Source organism: Colletotrichum truncatum (assembly GCF_014235925.2).
Source record: "Colletotrichum truncatum strain CMES1059 chromosome Unknown Contig_0002, whole genome shotgun sequence".
In the NCBI taxonomy this organism is placed as follows: Eukaryota; Fungi; Ascomycota; class Sordariomycetes; order Glomerellales; family Glomerellaceae; genus Colletotrichum; species Colletotrichum truncatum.
The window spans coordinates 1972106-1986843 of record NW_027222399.1 but is presented as its reverse complement, the minus strand read 5'-3'; the positions used below and the strand labels follow the sequence as shown (position 1 = coordinate 1986843).

Below are 14738 nucleotides of genomic sequence, written 5' to 3'. Positions count from 1 at the left end.
TGGAGAAAAGTGTGGGGAATCGGAATGATGCTGAGGTACGTTCCTGTATGTGAGCGAGTGTGGTTAGCTTGGCCCCACCACTCCAGACGGACACTTTGCTTGCACTGTACTGCCTGAGGTACCCCCGCCTATAGCTCTAGGGTGTAATGCTAAGCCAGCAACTATGAGCTTGTCCGATGTCTTTGCCAAACTCTTCGTACCTTCCTTTCTTTTCAAAGGAAAAAAAGGTCAAGACAGCTTTGGTGACAGATGTATGTAATGCTCTGCATTGTTGTGCAGTTGGTAATTGGCTGGATGGCTGGATGGCTGGATGGCTGGGAGCGTCTATCTCCTTCCCTTTCCTTGACGTCTCAACAGACTGCAAATTTTCCAGTGCAGTCTGAGTCTGGGCTTCCTGTTCGTGCTAACCCCCATCCTGTTCGCCTTTTGCTTGTGTGGGTGGCAGGCCTCGCCGGCCCGTCACGTGGGCTGACGGCCGCCACCACTGGTCTTAGCCAGCCTCCACAGCCCTCTAGCCAGTTAGTTAGTTCTTCCACCAACAACACCACTTTTCCCCATTCTGAGCGTTCTGTGCTGGTTTCGCCCACAGCTTGTCTACAGTTCCAAATAAGCCCTGGAAGCTGCACTACCACCCACTTTCATATTCCTCAATACTCTAGCGGCAAATCTTGGATAACTTCCTCCCATCTTTCCTCTGCCCTTCTTTATTTTAACATATTGTGGTAACACCTGGTTTACTCTGGCTTCCATCTCCCGCTGCATGACCCTCGCCAAAAAGACCTCTTCATGTCGCCTTTCCCTCTCTCTCGCTTTCCACCGCACACCCTCTCGACAAGCAGACCGGACCATTCAGCATCGTTTGACAAGGAGGGGGAGCCACCAGGTTGACCCAACCTTACCTGAAGTGACCTAGCTGCCGGACCTACAGTGAGATGCTTCACCCTTTCCCCAGATGGCCTCTACAGCCAAGAATGGGTAAGCTGTGCAGGCTCATCCAATCCGTGAGCCGGAGACTCGACATCGTGTACTGCCTACCGCGACGGGTTTAACCACCACCTCGTCTTTGACACCCTTTGGCTTCCTCTTAGTCTTTGGGTTACCCAGGGGTTCCAGGTGGTCCGAATGTCCAAAGTAGCAGACGAGTCTGTGCCTAGTTGTATCTTCAGACAGCGGAAGTATCATTTGTTCGCTTTCTTGATGGCTGGTTGGTGTTCCGCGCCTCCGCATCAACCGAATCCCGTGTGATGGAGGGAGGTGGTAGAGAATAAGGTGCTTGCCCAGATTTATTGCCTTTGTGGATGCGAGTACCTCATACTGGCATGTTATTAGAGGTGTCATTCTCTGCATGGAAACGCGGCCGCATCACCATGTCCCCCCCTCACCTAGATGCAGTCCTCCTCATCCTCGCGTCTAATAACCACGACCATGTTACCTTACCTTACAGCTCTTTACGTTACCTGCCTCTGTGCTCATTTTGAACTGTTGTTTCCCTTGTCCTGGCTACGAAAAACGTACCCCATTACGCCCCCCCCCTTTCGCCAGCAGGCCCCTTTTTTACTTTCCTTCTTTTTTTTTTTTTTTTTTGGTTCTATCCTTTCACTCTTTCTTCCCCATTTCGCAGCATTACCGTTGTACTTCATCGTTCCCGAAGCGTTCCCACTCTCCCGTACGATGATCAACTGGGACCTGCCCACTTATCCCCTCCACCTATATTAGTCGATTCGATCCACTGCCCGCGCCCACCCGTGCACATTCCCGTCCTTGACAATCTGCCTATCAGCCCAGCTCCCGTGCCCGTGCTACCTTAGCTCCAAAAAGGCCAGCAAGGGCATAGTGCTACACTGTAGTGTGTGCCTCTGATATTCATACAGTGTGCGTGGTATCCGTGGCTTCAAGCGCATCGCAGCCCAGCGTGCATATACACACCCACACACAGCAGCTGTAGCAGCAAGCAGCAGCACAGACTGAAAGACGGACAGGCACTCCTGGTTTGGACTGGGCTGGAATTGGACCGACTGCTATGCTGTGTGCTGTGCTGGACTGTCCTGTCTGGAGTCGCTCTCTTTCTCTCTCGCACGTTTCCTTCACCCTCTCTTTTTGAGTTACTTGCCGCTACTCTACACACACCCATTGCATACCACACACACACACACTCTCTCTCTCTCTCACTCTTTTTACTCTTACTTTTACCTCCTTCCTTACCTTGGCTTACTTGGCCCTTCTGCATTTTCCCCATCCTTACATTCCATCGAACTCCTCATCTCCACGTTTCCCGCCTTAGCCACCACCCACCATCACCCACCACCACCACCACTTATTTGCCTTGCGCCGTACCTTACCTCTCAGGCGTCTGCCGTCGTCAGGTTAGCTTGCCACCACCTTACACCTACCCTACCCGCTTGGTGGCCCTATTACCTTCCCTGCACCAGACCCCTTCCATAGGTACGCACCAGCCACTTGGACAAGCTCTGGTCTCGTGTCGCAACGTCTTCCCCCGCTTCCGTCGACGTACTACAACCTCTTCCCATCGCCTTCTCAAACCTCTCCAACACATACTTCGTCCGTCCCCCGTCTCCTTGTTGCTACTACTACTACTACTACTCCTCCTCCTTCTCCTCCTCTTCATCCTTCCTCCGCCAGGACCACCACCCAAGGATCGAGGCCGTCATCCAAGACATTTTTTTTCTTTCCCGCCTTCACCCACCTCATCACCTCATACCGCATCCCACTTTGCGACCGCCTCTCCCAACGCGCGCCAACAATGGGATGCGCGTAGCCTCTCTGTCGCATCACTTCCCCTCAGCCAACGATACCGCATCTCCATTTTAGACGGCACGCGCCCGCGCCCGCGCCTGCGCTTGATCGCACTTGAACGAACTTCCGCCCAAGCCTACCTTGCAGCGCAACCCCCCGTCACACAGAAACGTTGAATATTTTCCTTTGGCCACTTGAATCTGGGTTAGACGAACTGGTTTAGACGACTCTCGCACTTTCTACGGTTCCCATCTCGCGCGCGCCATAATCTTGCTACTCATTTCCTACCTCGAGTCTCATACGACGTATCCCCCAACCACGTCCTAATCTTGCCATTTCTGGGCCACGACTGCTATCTCACCATCTGCACCTGCTGCCAAATCGCCAAACCAGCTTTCCAGCTCACCGAAGTCAGCCCAGCTCGACAGCTGCTACGACCGAAACCGCGCCCAACATATCGCGCCACCAGCTCCTCTTCTTCCCCGTCTCGCTAATTTAACCGGACACTTCCTCGACATCTAGACATTACGCCCTCTGATACCCTTTACATAGACCTCCCCCCGGATTCCTACTGTTTGGTAAGTACCTATTTTCATTCGTCTGCCCCATGAAGCACACATACCATGTCGCAAGGTAGCGCCTGCTACTGTGGCTGTTGCTGCCAGACGGGAAAACCTCCGAAAGAGCAGCTCCACCGCAGCCGTTGGTCAAACTGCATCACGTCAGGGTCTCTACCTGCCTCCGTCTTGTCTGATTACCTTGCGCGTGTTACTACCTCAACTTTGGCTCAGTCTATCTACCCTCCTCTTAAGCTGCTCTGAGATATCATTGTTCAATTGCTCAAGAACTCGCTATTCTCATTCAACCATGGTGGTTTTCTGTTTTTTTTGGGGGGGTTTTGAATGTCTTTGGCTCGGGCCTCGTGGCGCAAGTCAGTTGCCTACCGCCAGTGTCTGCCAGCTTTGACCCTCCGAGCTGAGCCGCAGCTCCTCGTGACACCCAAACTGAATGCGGCGAAACTCATCTCTTTCATCTTGTCTCACAGCGCTTGCCTTTAACGTTTGATGACATAGCTGCTAACACGCCTTCTAGGCTCGTTCGGCTTTCACCGTCTTTCATCTTCTTTCATCCACGTCGGGCCGAGACAGAAATCCTTCATTTTCTCACTACCTTAGTTCTCTCTCATTCGAAGACGTTGTTCTTCTGACATCCAAATCCTGACAGCAATCCGCCTGTCACTCCAGTCAGCGATACAGCCGTAGCTTGAGGTGGTTTGAGGATTTGGGTCTCACTTGGAAAGAAACTTGGAGGACAATGAGCTCTGGCGGGAGTGCTGGCACCGCCAAACCGGGCCCGCCGTCTAAACCGGGCCAGGGCACCTTCTCAGCGGTTGCCCCAAGTAGCCATGCTATCCTTCTTGACAAGCTAAACCGTCGATCGACTCCCGATTCCGAGGCCTTGGCGAGTTCAGACGACGAGGTCGACGCTCATCGCCAAGATCCTCCCCAGCCAGTACCCCAGCCTCACAAGCCTGTGAGGCGCGCTTCTTGGCTGAACGATACTACACAGCCTCTACCTCGACCCCGAAAGGGCTCGTTCGCTAGCAGTTCCATGTCGCCGACAGCATCCCATCCAAGTACACCCTCAGCGGAGGGCAACGCACCCTGGGGTTCTCATTCTCAGTCTTCTGGTGTCATTGGTCGCGCTCCAGTAGCTGGTTCATCCTTCACATGGGGGACTGGTATTTGGAATAGTGACCGGAAGGACCCGCCCTCTCGCCTGAGTGAGGTCTTACCCTCACCGACATCAACAATGCCTCCTGGGTCGGCTGGGGGCTCATTTTTCAATGAGAACAACTATGGACAGACGTCACCGGCTCCGCGAGACTTGGGCCCCAACGCACAGATTCCGTTTGCCATCCCCTTGCATCCAACGCCCAAGACTTATCGCTCTCAGTCATATTCCGTTGGTCAACTTGAACCAGATGCTCCTCCCGCAACGATGAATAGCTCGGCAATCCTTGTACGTGGCCGTGCTCATGGCCATTCGGGTCTTCAGCACCGACCGTCCCGCCCCAGCATGCTTAGTGAAATGTCAAACGACGGAGGTCTCCTTGGGAAAGTGAAGGAAGTGGACGATGATGACGATGAGAGCGCCACCGAGTCTATGCAAGGATCTATGCATCAGTCTGCTGAAGCGAAGACGATAGAGTTACTTGCTCGTGAGAATGCCATGCTCAGGCAACAACAACAATACCAGAACCGACTTAGACCGAGAGCTGCCACCGGCGCAGCATACGGACTTGGTAATGGCTATGCCCTGCGAGAATCTGTCCCGGAAGAGTCGGACTATGCCATCGATGAGCTTGATGAGGCTAACGACGGTGTCGACTTGGCATCAAAGAGAGCCTTGGGCCGCAGGATGAGCGAGTTTGGAGTCTCTGCATTCCGGTCGCCATACGAGAACCGAAAGCTGGAAAACGTTAAGAAGGCGTACTGGCATAGCTCCCTCGGATTCGGCGGGCCAGAGGGGCAACAGAGCCGAAGACACTCCTTTGCAGATATTCCAACGCGTCAAGGTTCCATAAGTTCCATCAGCGAAACCGTTACCGGACTGGACACACCTGTGGCAGAACAACAGCAGCCTGTTGACTTCACTGCCGGTTATGCTGAAAATCCAAATTACGCTGGGAATACTGGTAAGCACGTCCTTGTCGTCCCTTAAAACTACCAAGGTTTCTGAGACTGATGAGCCAATACAGCTTCGTACTTCACACCCGGTGGTGGCTTACAAGCCCCCCCAGGAAGCATGTTCAGCAACCCTTTCCCGTCGCCGTATGCTCAGATGCATCCCCCACCGTACGGCAACCGAGCGCCTTCGCCTCACCGCAATGTCTATGCCATGTCACAGCCGCGCCACAATCAGCTACTCCACATTGTCTTGTTCAAATGCGCAAGAGCAGATGTATTTTACATTCAGGAAGGCACCGGTCTGACGGTCAAGCCTGGCGATCTTGTAATCGTTGAGGCTGATCGAGGAACCGACCTAGGAACCGTTGCGCGAGACAACGTTGACTGGCAGACTGCCAAGGAGCTGAAGGAGCATTACGCCGAGGAACAGTACAAATGGTTGATGATGTATTCACAAAACGCCGCAGCTGCTCAGGACGGCACTGGCGCGGGTCTCATGGCCGCCGCAAATGGTCTCCAGGGCAGTGCTGTCGGCGGCATGGGGCCTCCCAACCAACATCATATGCAGGAACCCAATGCAGGAGAGCTTAAGCCTAAGCTGATTAAACGCCTTGCTCAAAGTCACGAGATCCATGCCTTGCGGGACAAGGAAGGCAACGAGGCCAAGGCCAAACGTGTTTGCATGCAGAAGGTCAAGGAGCACGGGCTCAACATGGAGATCCTCGACGCTGAGTTCCAGATGTAAGTGTCACTTTTGTTTCTTGCTGCGTTCAACCTTACTAACTGGGTTGCAGGGATTGGAAGAAATTGACTTTCTACTACTTTGCCGACTCGTATATCAACTTCAACTCCCTTGTCACGGACTTGTTTAAAATATACAAGACCAGGATCTGGATGTCGGCCATCAACCCGGCATCCTTTGCTAGCCCTACTCTAGGCATCCAGGCCCCGAGCGGTGTTGGCCCCGGAGCCGTTGGTGTCGGGCGTGGTTCAAATAACTCTGAACGACGATCCGCCCAGCAGCAACAGCAGCAAGAGCAACAGCCTGGAGGATTCAACGGCTCCGGTCCGGCTGGACGTGGCTTCCAAAATTCATTTACGCCCTCATTCAGTGGTGACAGACCAGGCCCTGGCGCCGGTTATGGTCAGCCCAACTACCCTTACTCTCACATGGGCGGCTTGGGCGGTGCCCCTAGGCCTGGAAATATGCCCTATGTGCCTGGAGTTATGCCGTCGCTTGACAGCTACAGCTTCCCTGGAGCAGCTGACTACCAGATGCGCACTCGTTTCGGCCCAGCTTCCGAAGGACCTGGATCCCACGAACCCGGTGTCACTCCGATGAATTCCCAAAACGACTGGGCAGCTGCTTTCCAGGGACTCTCGCTGAACAGCCGTTGATGAAGCATCGCAGTCGTGTCTAAAAGTTATCTTTGGTATCGTACCTTTGCATCGCTACACTTGTCGGAATTTACGACGAACATTCTAATTCTCTTCTCCCTCCGGTTCTTCACACGCACACACACATACACAAAGTTGCCACACATCTCCACGTATATGAATACGGTTGGTATGGCTGAGGCATTATACACATGACCGTGGCTGAAAGGCTCGGCGGCATTTCTCTCACTTAGGCGTTGGAAGAGATTTTCTTTTTTTTTTCTTGCTTTTAAATTGTCAAAACGGCGGGACCTTTTTTTGTACTTCTTTCGGAAGAAAAAGAAGACTAAAAGGGAAAGGAAAGACATGTTGAACTACACACCACTTTCACTCTTGTTTGTTTATGTTTTGAGACTCAGGGACCACGGCCTTCCCCATTCATGATGATGAGAGATTCAAGAGGAGATTGAGAGACTTTCACTACTACTCAGGGCACTACCGTCATAGACAGAGAGACTTTTTTCTTTTGCTTTTATTGCACGAGCATGGTGTAACCTGAGAACCAAAAAAGGCAATTTTTTTCTGGTTAATGGCTCAGTTGGGATTCTTGTACGAAAGATTTTACTTTTCCGCCTGCTTGGGTTTCAGAACATGAGGATTACACAAACTCAAGAGCTACTCGATGTGAAGCGTGATCCATTTGAAGTAATGTTGTGTGACATGACTTTGGGGCTCATCCGCCTGCTAGATAGCCGAATTCTGCCCTCCAATCGTAGTGCTAGCACTTCAATGATCGAAGCAACTGTATTGGGAAGATGGCTACCGCAAATTTTGAGGTAATGATCAAGTTCCTCAAATAGGGGCAAAAGACAACAAGACAGTACATCAGCTCGATACAAAGAAGGAGAACAGAGAGCCTAACCACGCAGATCTAACATCGTAGAAGGCCAGCCAAATACGCCTGGAATTTAAAGTCTAACTTATCAGCAAAGAGCAGCACCAGCGATATCAGTGAAAAAGAGAAAATATACTGCAAAAATGGAAATGGCAGCAATTGGAGCATACTGTAAAATTCGTACATATGCCACTGTCCACACTCAGTAAAGCGGATCAAACGAGACAAATTAGTCAAATAAATGGGAATTTTTCTATTAAAACGTTCCTACTGGGTAACTGGGGTCAGCTTGACACTCCACTTCACCTAGATTCGGAGTTGAGTTAACGCTGACCGATAGGATAGGGCTCGGTGAAGTCGAAAGGCGGAAACCATAGTACCACCCTCCGAGGCACACAATGACCCACATTTTCACGTAGGGGTCAAACCCAATAGGGCTAACTCTCTTAGGACTAGCGCATCGCTTATGGGACATCCCACAACTTCTCTGAATTTTCCCACTTTCACTTTTGAACTTTCTCTTAATCGTCGTCGCCAAATTTTCATCACCAACCACCCTCACCAAAACCTCGGCAGCCGGATTTTACGTGAAAAGCTGGTTTGTCCCCCTTCCTTCCCCTTCGACAGATGAATTGGATATTTCCATCATCATTCTTTTAATCGATCAACCAACAAGGCGGCTAACCTTTGTCTCGCTTGCGCAGTCAAAATGGGTGCCCTCAAGTATGTCGAAGAGCTCCAGAAGAAGAAGCAGTCCGATGTGATGCGCTTCCTTCTGCGTGTTCGCTGCTGGGAAGTACGTTGAACCACCCAATCCGAAACGAATGTGGACGCCAAAGACCCCTCCTCTCCCTTCGATTTGTTTGACGGAAATCTTGTTGCTTCTCGTAGCAAAGGAGGTGCCTGTTGACAATCCGAGGTGGAGAGCGGGGGAAAACTTTGCGTCCTTGCTATACACTCGTTGAACTTTTGCTGAGAGTGCATCAATATAGCTCCGACAGCTGAATGTCATCCACCGCGCCTCGCGTCCCTCGCGCCCCGACAAGGCTCGCCGCCTCGGTTACAAGGCCAAGCAGGGCTACGTTATCTACCGTGTCCGCGTCCGCCGTGGAGGCCGCAAGAAGCCCGTTGCCAAGGGTGCCACCTTCGGTACGTTGAACCCACGACAGGTTTACCACCAGATGCCTCGACAGAGTCGAAGTTTTCCATCTGGCGGGATTGGATGTGATCAAGGGAAGAAGATGGCTAACCTTGCATGTGTGTGATTTACAGGCAAGCCCACCAACCAGGGTGTCAACCAGCTCAAGTACCAGCGCTCCCTCAAGGCCACCGCCGAGGAGCGTGTCGGCCGCCGCTGCGCCAACTTGCGCGTCCTCAACTCGTACTGGGTTAACCAGGACTCCACCTACAAGTACTACGAGATCATCCTCGTCGACCCCCAGCACAAGGCCATCCGCACCGATGCCCGCATCAACTGGATCGTCAACCCCGTCCACAAGCACCGCGAGGCTCGCGGTCTCACCGCCACCGGCAAGAAGTCCCGCGGTCTCAACAAGGGCCACCGCTACAACAAGACCAAGGCCGGCCGCAGAAAGACCTGGAAGCGCCACAACACCCTCTCCCTGTGGCGCTACCGGTAAACAGCTACAGCCCCCTGAAAAGGCTGCTGTCGTTGCTACTGCTCCTCCCCCTGTCTCTAGGGACGAAGAAAAGGCGGCCGTATCATCTGCTACCGCTGCCAGGTTTGGTGTTCGAGGACACGGTTCTTGGGTTGTACTCGGGTTTGCTGCGCTTCTGCGCAACTTTCTTGATATCATGCGCTGGAATGCTCTGGTCTGACCAGGACAAAAAACAACACACAACCATACGATACGAAAATGGAACAGACTCTTTGAAGAGCTTTTACATATCTTGGGCGGGCGTAATGATCAAAATGTGATTTTTGTGATGATTTCATTCACCAACTTCCGTCTCTCTGCCGTCGCCTATACTCTCTGCTCGTGCTCTGTATTTCTCTCTCTCTCTCTCTTCCAAGTGTGGTCCTCCTGTTCTCCGTGCTCACGCGGCCAAGTAAAATCCAGCCCCATCGTAATTCTCTCGCAAGAAAAAATCCATGGACGCATCTGTCGAAACCAAAACGGACGGGGCCCCAACTCAACCCCTCAACTTGATAGGGCAGTCGTAAAATTTTCGAACGGGTCTCTGGCAGGTGGGGGGCGTCAGAGTAGGGTATTTCCAGTAAGAATGATCGACAGCGAAGGAGAAAGCACCGTTGCGATGTGCACGGCACGCTAGTCTCGCCTTATATCGGTCACCCAACGACGTTTTTGTGATCGAAGTTGAAGGCGACAGAAAACTTACACCGTCCACTGTGTATTTTCGGAATCAACGTCCTTGCTTCGAGGTGAAACCATCTAACCCCTGAAAAGTCGGTTGTGCGTTCAAGTAAAGAGATGAGAATTATACCTAATCCTTGAACTTGAACCCATCAGCATCTGCACTTCGCGTCCCGTATCACACTTCAAACAACCATTTTGATGCAAATTTATAAAATTGAGCTTCTTAATTACTGGTCCTATTGACCACAAAACCGCTTGACTTCATTGTAATGACGTAGTTACTGATGGTGATCATGTAGAAATGATTTTCCAAATTTCGCTTCCCTCTTCGTACACCGTGCCGTCGTGCCGGGTATTTTTTCCAATGCAACCTAAATCATCCGTAACGCCGTTATTCCCCATTTGACCACTCGTGGTGTGGTATCCTGTATTCTTATATACCGAGGCTCTTATGCAGGCTGGCCAATTTTCCGCTGTCTCTTTAACTTCCCTACGAGGTGTTTTGTCCATGTAGAGTTTCATGATGGTTTCCTTAGAAACGGTCCATGTGACTAGCCTCACTATACTTGGTAAAACGAGTGTTGCCAGCATTCATAGGGTGCAACGCGGTCGGCGGGCGGGCAACTTCAGGCATGATTGGGCTGCGTCGGTCTTCATCCCAGTCCCGATCATTGTCGGACATATGGCCTTGCTCAACATCGGAGGCGATTGGGTGACTGATCTTAGGGCGGGTGTTGACGTTCTTGTTCCAGGGGGTAAACTTCTGAGTGAGGCGTCGGAAGGTCTTCTCCTCTTTAATGGAGTTGCTGCGGACGGAATAGCCGTCGACGAAGGAATTCTTTCCTGAAGCAAGAGTGCCGTCACTGCGGATGTTTCGTGCATTGATGCCCATGGAGCCATCACGGAAGATGATCGACGAAATAACATTGAAAAAGCCAAAGGTAATGGCGAGGATGCCCGAGGCAAGTATGAGACGCCAAAGGGGCAGACCGAGGCTCTCGGCAGAAAAGGCAGGCTCGGTGATATTGGCGAGGACCTGGCAGCCCATCACAATCATGGCAATTCCCAGCCAGCTGAGGCCATGCTCGCATGAGAGGACGGGCCAGTTGCGCTCAAAATAGTTCCGAAAGAGGTTGAGCTCTGAAATGATAAGAAACACAGCGATAGAGAAGGTAAAGAAGTGGGATGCCGAATCGAAAAATGCGAAGTTGTTCTTAAGGATGGACATAACGATCATGACCCAAGTGGAAGCACAAATGGCCAAGAGTCCGATGATGTTGAAAGCGCGGAATACATTCAGCACCATGTGGCCTGAGCCACGAAGGCGGGAGTTCTCGGAGAGATTGAACATCTTGACGATCGTTGGGGGTGCTCTGGGGGTCTTGTTAGTGAAAGTGCCCCTGTTTTTTATTGTTGTGCAGATAGACGTACAGGATACCGATACCAGAGGTAGGTGGCTGTCTGCTAAGTTGTTGACTAAAGAGGCTGTAGCAAATGTCGAGTCTAATCAACCAGACTGAGGAACTCGTATGTTGACTGTTTCTCGAAGAGGGCTATTCAGAGAACGTGATTAAGAGACAGATGGAAAATACTCTTGGAAACCAGTCCAAAGAGGTTGATAATATAGGGAGGGTAGTAGGTGAGTAAGGCAAGGCTTCACAGAAACAACAGGTAGGAGAGAGGAAGTATTGAGCGTGAACAAGGTTAGCGGAGGCCCAAGAACAGAGCTTTCCACAGATGTTCAATGGGGAAGGAAGGGAAGGAAGCGCCTGTCAAAGGACCGGTGGATGAGATCGACGTTGAAGGGAAGGAGGGGCGGGGAGCTCCTTCTTTAATATGGACAAGGTCCTTGGTGTACCAACTACCCTTGTTGTCAAGCTCAGAAGAAGATTGGATGACGACGTGAAAGGGATAAAAATATGTCCAAAGAACGAGAAAACAATGTATTGTTCCCTTGTACCTGCTTGAAATTTATTATTCTGAAAAGCAAGGCAAGAGCAAAGTCAAGCCAGGCAAGGAAGGTATGGGTTGACCGACGGTGCCTGCCCGGCGACTGACCCCATTCGCCGTTTCGTGTTGCAACCAAAAGTTTCGCGCAACCAGCAGCCAATCGATTTGGCAGCGCGAAGGGACCCTCAGGACCGGGATGTTGCGGCGGGGAAGAAAACGAGGAGGGATGGGGAACGTTCAAGGGCTCTCTTACGAACAGTTTGGGGTATCTCTCTCTTCCTCCCACATATTAGTGGCATCTAGAACAGGGCTGTAGGATGGGGACCCGACCAAAGGTGGTGGCGGCAACTGAGAGAGCTATGCCACTCCGCGCTGTATTTCCCTGAGATTTGATGTGGCAAGCGATGCCGTGCTGCTGCAAGCAGACGTGGTTTCAATAGAAACCCCGGGTCAAACACTCGCAGGACCGGCTGAGCCATGACGCCTAGGCGTCTACATGTCTGTCATTGTGGTCTAGTTGATGGGTCGGGCAGCGGGGACCTGCAGCATGTGAGTGAGCCCATTCTCAGCCCAGAGCTGCTGATAACCTGTGGCCTCTGAGCTTTGTTGACGATCCCCTGGCTGATCATGAGAAAAGTCAGGACGAAGCAGGGCCCCAGAAGCAGAGGCCACGGGCGGCATGAACTGGCGTGGGCCGTCTTCATCCAATCGTGCGCTGAAGGTCTGTCTGTCACAGTCAAGCTTTCAAGGGCCAGGGAAGCATAGCAAGCGGTCATATGGGAGGGTGCGTTGAAACAGGCTAGGGAAACAGTGTCAAGGCATGAGAGGCGTGGACATGGATTGGGAGAAAGCAGAATGAAAGTGAAAGGGGCGGACCGTAGTCGCGAAGTTGCAAACAGATGGAGCTACTGCACGGCAATGCGTTGAAGGGACAAGGCAAGTTCTCAGTTGTTGTCACCAAGGCTAGATTGATTGGATGATGGGCGAGCAGACTCTGTTTCATACGGGTCTAGTACAGACAGCCGCCAGCCGAATGTCAGGCACAGAGGCCCGCTGGGTGACCCCTGCAGGCGCCAGAAGTGCCGATTCGCTGCGCAATGAGAGGGCACTACAGCGAGAGCGGCAAAACCCCTGCTGTAGTGTTGCTGGACCTCAAATTGGGCGAGCGCTGCTCAGCTATTCCGAGTGCGACTTCCACAGCGCGGATGAGCCCCAAACCTCCGATGCGGAATCCCCACCACAATACCGACAACCTCAACACCATGTTACTGGTGAATATTCATGACAGCCAAATTGACTTTTAAGCTTTTTTCGCCAGTGGGCTGGAATTATGTGAGCTACCGAGTAGACGATCTCGTCAAAGAGTGCTTTTATACACGGCTGGGAAGGATAGAAAGTGCACGAATCAACAATGGTGGCTAGAGTCGACCGTTGTAATCACTAAACCTGGTCTCCCATCAGGAATAAACCCGACAATGCAGCTAGAAGAAACAGCACTATAAGCATAGCTCCCTAAACTCAACGCGAACCATGCTAGTTGACACATGCGCCATGAAAATCTCGTAGCCTTTTTGACTGCCTCAAGATTCCAGTCCCGGGCTCCAGCTTGGCAAGCTGTGTGGCCCCCGCTCCTTGAACTGTATTGTAACCAAGTGCTGTCTGTTCACAGCCAGTCCCAGCACCACGACGCATCTTCATCAAATGAAACCAAAAGGTGAAACCAGAGGATTGGACAAGATTTCATGACCGAAAATTACAGCCGGCCGTGCTCTAAGCGCCAGCAGGCGTGTCAGGTTAGTCCGTTTTGAGCATTCCTTGACGGGTCTTTAAATTCGTCTAATAGGCGCCCGTTCCTGTGGCACCTCTCACGACAACACTTCGCTAGTAAAAGATTAGCGAGGCGCTCATCCGCGCTTACAGTTCCATTAATGGTATCCTGTATGACTTCAACTTTGGACCAAGTCTAAGACCAGCCGAGTTTCCTTGTTTTTTTTTTTCCTTCTCCCCTAGCCATGAGCAATGTATAAGCGCCAGCACTGCCACTTTGGCCGATTCCCAGGCCTCGCTCAAAATAGCTGCCCATTTGGCAGAGCAACTGGAAGCCGAGGTGTGGAAAGTACACATGACAAAAGGAAAGCTGGAAAAATGCGCGTGAATGGCTCAGTTCGACACAAATAATAAATAGATGGCAACAAATTTCTTTGGGGCTTTCTATCAACTCAAAACATTTGAGTTGAAATGATCATTCGTTGCCACACGCTCAAAAAACAACTATGCGATAGCCATCGCGTTAGCTACTCCACCATGATTTGTGGGAGTAATGCTGGCACATTCATATAAAATTTGTGTCGCCGTCATTTGTAGGCTCCGAGTTCAGTAAGAAACTGATTTCATTGCTTTCAATTACTGCATTTCTAGGTTGCTTCGAAACCCCAAAATTTACCGGTATCCATGATGAGTTGGGCTTGCAACATCTCTCCCTGTTGGTGGGCAACTTTAGCTAGGCCCTTGTCGCTGGGACAGGGCGGAAATAACTTCACTGTCGTATGGTTCAGTTCTATGACAGTAATAACTGCTTGCAAAACTTCTTGGAGTCTCGTCGAAGTGTTCTGAGAAGATGCCGTTAAGATCGTTTGTGCATGGGAGGGAAGGTGTTGCGATAGTTGGAATACGGAGCCGTGTGGCACTTCCAGCCACACGCCCGCCAGGCTGAGAGGCCCAAGCCTCCCAGAC

General features: G+C 51.6%; 3 protein-coding genes across 3 annotated transcripts; 2 read left to right on the top strand and 1 right to left on the bottom strand.

Moving 5' to 3' along the window:
- Positions 1-4068: 4068 nt before the first annotated feature.
- Positions 4069-6842, top strand: CTRU02_203496 (psp1 domain-containing protein; the record flags this gene model as incomplete). The annotated part of the gene is made up of 3 exons (XM_036724121.1): positions 4069-5452; positions 5516-6185; positions 6239-6842. The coding sequence occupies 3 exons, from the start codon at positions 4069-4071 to the stop codon at positions 6840-6842; spliced, it is 2658 nt and encodes an 885-aa protein (XP_036584235.1).
- A 1879-nt stretch (positions 6843-8721) lies between these two features.
- On the top strand, positions 8722-9555 carry CTRU02_203495 (uncharacterized protein; the record flags this gene model as incomplete). The annotated part of the gene is made up of 2 exons (XM_036724120.1): positions 8722-8865; positions 8989-9555. 2 exons carry the CDS (start codon positions 8722-8724, stop codon positions 9553-9555), a joined length of 711 nt encoding a protein of 236 aa, XP_036584234.1.
- Positions 9556-10587: 1032 nt separating this feature from the next.
- Positions 10588-11406, bottom strand: CTRU02_203494 (uncharacterized protein; the record flags this gene model as incomplete). Its single annotated transcript, XM_036724119.2, has 1 exon — positions 10588-11406. One exon carries the CDS (start codon positions 11404-11406, stop codon positions 10588-10590), a length of 819 nt encoding a protein of 272 aa, XP_036584233.2.
- Between the last annotated feature and the right edge of the window lie 3332 nt (positions 11407-14738).